At 39.7% G+C, this 6,564-nt stretch overlaps 2 protein-coding genes and 2 long non-coding RNA genes across 5 annotated transcripts in view; 3 read left to right on the forward strand and 1 right to left on the reverse strand.

The window, feature by feature from the left end:
* LOC109128928 overlaps positions 1-1,163 on the forward strand; it is a 3,374-nt gene extending 2,211 nt beyond the window's left edge. Inside the window, exons 2-3 of one of the 2 annotated variants that reach the window (XR_002035328.1) lie at positions 792-888; positions 980-1,163. This is a non-coding gene — a long non-coding RNA (uncharacterized LOC109128928). The remainder of the gene's footprint in view (positions 1-791; positions 889-979) is intronic. The other variant, XR_002035329.1, reaches the window with a different exon arrangement.
* Positions 13-699, forward strand: LOC104738812. Its single transcript, XR_759836.2, has 4 exons — positions 13-193; positions 298-378; positions 446-554; positions 658-699. It is a non-coding gene; the product is annotated as an uncharacterized LOC104738812 (long non-coding RNA).
* Positions 1,242-4,356, forward strand: LOC104743131. Its single transcript, XM_010464244.1, has 14 exons — positions 1,242-1,361; positions 2,049-2,161; positions 2,220-2,269; positions 2,360-2,493; positions 2,626-2,735; positions 2,812-2,866; positions 2,945-3,022; positions 3,137-3,142; positions 3,229-3,339; positions 3,443-3,539; positions 3,631-3,739; positions 3,828-3,897; positions 3,982-4,024; positions 4,110-4,356. The coding sequence occupies exons 1-9, from the start codon at positions 1,242-1,244 to the stop codon at positions 3,256-3,258; spliced, it is 696 nt and encodes a 231-aa protein (XP_010462546.1). The 3' UTR covers positions 3,259-3,339; positions 3,443-3,539; positions 3,631-3,739; positions 3,828-3,897; positions 3,982-4,024; positions 4,110-4,356.
* Positions 4,381-5,887, reverse strand: LOC104738814 (basic 7S globulin-like). The gene has a single exon (XM_010459024.2). It carries the CDS (start codon positions 5,882-5,884, stop codon positions 4,502-4,504), a length of 1,383 nt encoding a protein of 460 aa, XP_010457326.2. The 5' UTR covers positions 5,885-5,887; the 3' UTR covers positions 4,381-4,501.

The raw sequence follows: 6,564 nt of genomic DNA on the forward strand, positions 1-6,564 counted from the left end.
GTACTTGCTGATTTTTTGAAGAACGAAGCAGATTCAAAGCAGAGCTAGGGTTTAGTTTATGATTGATGACCCCGAATTAGGGTTCTCTTTGTCTTCTAATTGATGAATGAATTAGCAAGCAGGATATTGTTTCCACCGGCGTCTCTTCTTCTTCTTCAATTTTCTCTCATCTGATTTGATCGACCAACTAAAGGTAATACAAATTCTAGGGTTTACTTTTTAAGTTATGTTAAGACCTCATTCTATTTCTTGTCTTGTCTTCTAACTCTTTGAGTATCTCGGTTGATGAATTTGCAGGAAGATATTGGTGCCAAGTGATGATCGGAGGAGCCGGATGATGGTGTTTCTTCTTCTGATTTGACCGACCGCCAATTACAGGTTTCATAAATTCTAGGGTTTTTTTTTTTCGTTTGGTTTTAATCTAATTCTGATATATGTTGTGCAGGTCATAGAGATTGATTGAAGAATGAAGAAGAAGAATACTCAAGTCTGCTTTATCTCAGAGAGATGGATTGAAGAGTGAAGTAGAAGAAGACTTAAGCAGACTGCTTGAGGTAAATTAACTCTGTTCTTCTCTCTTTCTTGTTTTTTTTTTTTTCACTTGGATTTTCAGAGTTTTACTAACTAATACTAACCAGCATACACATAAATCTTCAGTGATCCTAATGGAAGTTATAAGAAGTCACGTTGAATTCTGAGGTTTGTGTTACTTGCTCTTAGATGAAGTTGGTATTTGATAATATTTGGTCTNTGGCGCTAACTTTGGCATGCATGTTTTCCTGTTGCATCAGCCTCAAGGATTGTCAAATTTGCTCAGATACTACCCGAGAAAGGCATCAGTGGACATGATGATGACTTGCTAAAGCGCAAGACCATTTATGGTTTCAGGTATGGAGATGCACATTTGTTATTTGTTCTGTGTTACTTAGTTTTTCCCTGTTCATTTTCTTAGGTCTTGATTATTTTTTTTTCATCGCAGAGGTTTCTCTCAGGATGCTTGCCATGATATCACTTTGATCATTTGATGGTTGTTGCAGTAGCGTCTTTAGTACTTGCTGATTTTTTGAAGAACGAAGCAGATTCAAAGCAGAGCTAGGGTTTAGTTTATGATTGATGACCCCGAATTAGGGTTCTCTTTGTCTTCTAATTGATGAATGAATTAGCAAGCAGNATTGGTTTAAACTCCCTTGTCTTGTTTTTTTTTTCTTTCTGATATGAAATCCATTTTTTTGCAGGATTATATGCGGAGAGCTGGTTATGTCTTCTTTAATTTGCTGAGGTCACTCGAGACAGCNTGTTTCCACCGGCGTCTCTTCTTCTTCTTCAATTTTCTCTCATCTGATTTGATCGACCAACTAAAGGTAATACAAATTCTAGNTTGACCACTTCAAATTCTCCCCATCCATAAGTTGTGAGTCTAATTCCGCCCCTTTTAAGTTTATTCTCCGTTACACACACAATAGAGAAACTAACTGATCTTTTTTTCTTATGGTTTNAAGTTATGTTAAGACCTCATTCTATTTCTTGTCTTGTCTTCTAACTCTTTGAGTATCTCGGTTGATGAATTTGCANCACGATGATAAAATCCTATTCTGGAGATTGAATTGGCGTTTGTTTCAGGAGTCAAGAGAGACGACCACAAATCTATGATGCTGTTAATCTTCTGGAGAGTGTTGGGGTGAGAATTGGTTCTCCACATTTTTAAATTACTTTAACTCTCTCTTGTTTATGTTTGCTTAGTAACGAGTTTGTCTACTTTTAGGTTTTAACAAGAGGAGCCAAGAATCAGTATACCTGCTGCTGGTCAGAGATGGGTTGAATAATGAAGAAGATGACTCGTACTGCTTAGGGTATTCTTCTCTCTTTCTTTCTTCTTTTGATTTTACTGGCTCACAAAATAATTCAGCTCGATAGGTCCGCAAGTTTTATGAAGTGTTTGGTGCCTCCTATTCTAACTGAGCCTGGGAAAGGTACTTATTTACATTATAATTCTTGTGCTACCAATTTCTGATTTTTCTTTGGTTTTATGAATCTTGTAATTGTTACAGGTCAAGAACCACCTGTGGCCTAATTTTGATGCTCATAGGGGAGTGCTGCTGAACTATTATCGTCTTACCGAAAGCAAGGTACCAAATCGCATCGCTATAGTGTTTAACCCTAGGCATTGTTTTGCTGAATCTTGGTTATAATTAATTGACTGAACTTTGTTTCAAATACAGATACTACACTGCTTTTGGCTGTCTCAAGGAGTGTCTTCATCTGCTCACAGGTACATACATACACAGACGCGCTATTGACAATTCTCTTTGAATAAACCCACACTCATCTTTGTGATGTTGTTTTCTCTTTCTTGTTTCAGCTGATATAGGACCGGGCTCTTCGACTGCCACTAGAGCTGCCAAAGAGTGTAAACATGGAGAGGTTACATGTCCTCCAAAAGGTGAAACTTTGCAACTTCGTGGGGCTCTTAAGCTCCTCTCTAAACCACCGGAGGTTTGTTTGTTTTTTTTTAATACATTTTCTCATATTATTTGGTCTCATTCCTCACTTCACCATCGTTGTTGCTTGTTAGCAATATATTGAAAATCCTGGATTGGTTTTAACTCCTTTTATCTTGTGTTTTAGGATTTTCCGGTTTCTTGGTGTGGGTTTTATGGGTCTTTGGCAATTTCTCGTCCAAAGCGTGGGGGATCACAGGTAGTGGTTATGCAGCTTTTGCTTTTTTTTTCAGGCTGGTAACGTTTTCCCCCTTTAATATTTATTTGGTCATACTTTCTTTTTAACTAGCTCACAAACTATTTAACTCGATAGGTCCTCAAGCTTTGTGAAGTGGTTGGTGCCTCCTATTCTAACTGAGCCTGGAAAGGTACTATTTACATTATTATTCTTGTGCTACCAGATTTCTGATTTTTCTTTGGTTTTATGAATCTTGTAATTGTTACAGGTCAAGAACCACCTGTGGCCTAACTTTGATGCTCATAGCGGAGTGCTGCTGAAATATTATCGTCTTACCGAAAGCAAGGTACCAAATCGCATCTCTATCACTTATGTGTGATTCGTTTGAGATCAGAAGATAAAGGGTTATCTTGTAATCTTGTAACCCCGACTTTGACAACAATACGTTCCCTGCTAACAGTGTAGAGTAAGACCTAGATCCGTTTCTCCCTTTTGTTGTTGTTTCATATGTGAATGTTTGGTTTCTAATGGTCTTCTTTGCTTTTTTCTCAGGTTGGTGAGAACCGAACTGCATCCGGGTAGGGAGATTTTTTGAATTACTCCCTAACAGCTTTGTCGTTATGTTGTCAAAGGATCACAACAACAAGCAGCAATATGGACTGGGTAAGTTTCCACTCATGAGACGTGCTTTTATATGTCTGGTTACTTTTTCTTATCTCTTGTCTGTTGCTAACTTTGGCATGCATGTTTTTTGTTGTTGCATCAGCCTCAAGGATTGTCAAATTTGCTCAGATACTACCAGAGAAAGGCATCACTGGACATGATGATGACATGCTAAAGCGCAAAACCATTTATGGTTTCAGGTATGGAGATGCACAATTGTTATTTGTTCTGTGTTACTTAGTTTTTCCCTGCTCACTTTCTCACAAGGCGTGTTGGTTTTTTTTTCATCAGAGGTTTCTCTCAGAATGCTTGCCATGATCTCACTTTGATCATTTTGATGGTTGTTACAGTAGCGTCTTTAGCACTTGGGATAAAAAAAAAAAAAAAAAAAAAATCAGAGGTATGTAATGAAATCAGTTTAGTTAGATCTGGCTCGTTCTTACATAATCAACTGCAATTTAACCTTTCTCTTACATAATCTTCGACAGGGTATAAAAGAAGGATGGTATGATGGAGGAAGCATTGCGTTTGCAGTGATTCTTTTGATTCTTGTCACTGGTAATTTTAACTTGTTTCACTGAAGTATGAGAATTTTTTATATTTACACTTAGTGTTGTTCTGATGCTTTATTCTCCTCTGCAGCTGATAGTGACTACAAACAGCCTCTCTCAACATTGGCAATCAGGTGGGTGATCTGTTTTCTCCGCGTATCATTTGGTTTTTGTTCATACCACCATATGTGTCTAATCGAAATTAAAATTTATCTTTAGGTTCCTGCGCATTGAGTGCTACCTTGACTGGAGAGAGCAAAGTCGAGTGTTTTCTTGTCTATCATAGTGAAATTGTTGACTTTAGTTGCCTGCAACTGCAACTCATCATCGCCTTGGCTGGGGAACCAAGGTTTAAAACTGGAGTAATGATTGATTCATATGTTTTTCTCTCCTTCAGCTGGGAATGAATTCGAGACAACCACATCATCTGCAACTTTAAATTTATAATAAATAACTCACTACATCATATTATAACTGAGGTCAAGTGATAGAAAATGAAATGAAATTAAATTAACCTCCTTATTAATAACATCAAACGTAACATAATAGCAGATTCTGAAACACAATTGTATTTTTGGCAAGGAAATTGATAAAACTAAAATTAACACATTCTAAGCAGTGGAAGTGAAATTGAAGTTGGCGCAGTTAGTGCGACGGCCCAACAAAGTAGAACTGAACCCAAATCTGTTACTCGCCAAATCGAATTCAACCAAGTTATCCTCCAACTGGAACCCTCCGATCACCACAGAGGTTTTCGCGTTGACTCCTCCGTCAACGAAACCCAAACAGATGACGTCATCTCTGACACTCACCATGGAGTTGGCTCCGAAGATCCTCCACACGACGTCCTTGCTGTGAAGCACAAGCTGGATCTCCGGCACGGCGTATCCCACGCGCGTGACGCCGACGTTCTTAGTGCTGAAACACGCGCCGAACGGTTTCACCGAAGCAACTCTCGTCATGTTCCTCGCCGCTGCTTGCCTAACGAACTCCGACGTGAAAGAATTATAGATGGATGACTCCATCACCGTGTAAGGATTCACGGAGCTGATCTTGGTTCCACCGATTCCAGTGCTTCCGTCAATCTTCAAAAGCTTTGGACTGATCGGAACTGTTTTATCGACGATCTTAATCGCCGTCACGCCGATGAAGTACTCTGGGGATTTCTCGTTCTGTGTAAACGGATTGATGAGAAGCGGCGTCGTTTGGAGCCCCGAGATCTGGATTCCGGGGAGGAAAACGTAAGGTCCGTTGCCGAAGAAGGCGACTCCTTTGCCGGAAGTTAGACACACGGCGAACTTGCGGTTGAAGCTAAACGCGGCGGCGAACTGCGACGGTAAGCCGATGTTGTGACGTCCCATTCCGGCCATACCAACGGCTCCTTTAGCGAGTCCTTTAAGAAGAGACGTTGATCCGCAACTGAATATCAGATTGGGGATTTTAGCGAACGGGCCCGGATTGGATCCGTTAGTGGACTGGATCGAGACGACGTCCATAGCAAATTCGCCGGAAGTAGACCATCCGGTGACGGAGTTATCAGGAAAAGAGCCGCAAGTGTTGTTGCTACAGCCAGGACCGGGAGGGGAGAAGCATGTGCCGCAGCTGATGGAGCCTGCGCGTGAGCAGACGGCGGAGTTGCAGCGAGGGGAGCGGTAAGTGGTGGAGACGTAGCCTTTGTCACAGTCGACCCAGAGTTCACGACCACCGAGGTCGAAGACGAGGGAAGCGGGGACGAGAGGTGTGCGTTGGTTGATGACGGTTGTGTATTGGAGGGTAGAACGGTCTTTTGTTACTGGGAGAATGAGAGCTTTAGGTCGGAATGATGATGATGATGTTTTAGCAAATGATGATGATGAGATTGAGAAGAGGAATAGAACAATGACGGAGAAGAAGATGGTCGGAGAGGACGCCATTGTTAAGCTTAAGAGATGATGAAGAAGAGGATTGGTGTGTGAGTCTGTATTTATAGGCGCGGCAACGTTTTGTTGGTTCATTTGAATAATTGGGATAATGGTGTGACGTTTTTTGACTTGTTTAATGATACTATATATGGATTTCGTGATTTTTTTGCTTCTCATTTTATATATGTATCTGAAAATGACACAAATCAAATCTAGTTTTTCATCTTTTCTTATTTCGTGATTTTATATATGTATCTGAAAATGACACAAATCAAATCTAGACAAAAGACTAGTTTACTGTTGTGTCTTCTTACACTTTTGGTATTGATCAGTCTTTGTTTACTCTGCTTAATTAAATGAGTTGATTTTTTTTCTTACTAAATGGGTCTGTGTTTTATGTGATTAAAGAAGACTAGTTAGTTAACTAATGAAGGAATCGTACGTGATTAATAATACAATAAAAAGTTTGAAAAAAAAAACTGTAGTTCTAAAGAGAGGAGGAGCCAGGAGGGAAACACCGTGGATGATGATGGAGGGGGGGTCATAGAAGAAGCAAGTGGGCGTGTGGGGTGCCTTTCTTGACTTTTCCTCTCTTTTCTTTAAAATTTGTCAGTCTCTCCTCGATTGAATGAATAAATCTACTATATTAATTTGTTACTATCTCTAGTTCTCTACTATATTCATAATCTACTGTAATCACAGACCACTCTCGACATGTCCACAGATTATTATTATTACTCTGTGACGATCATCTTTTTTTTTTTTTTTTTTTT

Source organism: Camelina sativa, chromosome 14 (assembly GCF_000633955.1).
Source record: "Camelina sativa cultivar DH55 chromosome 14, Cs, whole genome shotgun sequence".
Lineage (NCBI taxonomy): Eukaryota > Viridiplantae > Streptophyta > Magnoliopsida > Brassicales > Brassicaceae > Camelina > Camelina sativa.

What these genes read in the sequence shown, in the direction of transcription:
- LOC104738814 (XM_010459024.2), bottom strand. Translation starts at nt 5,884, where the DNA reads ATGAACCAACAAAACGTTGCCGCGCCTATAAATACAGACTCACACACC.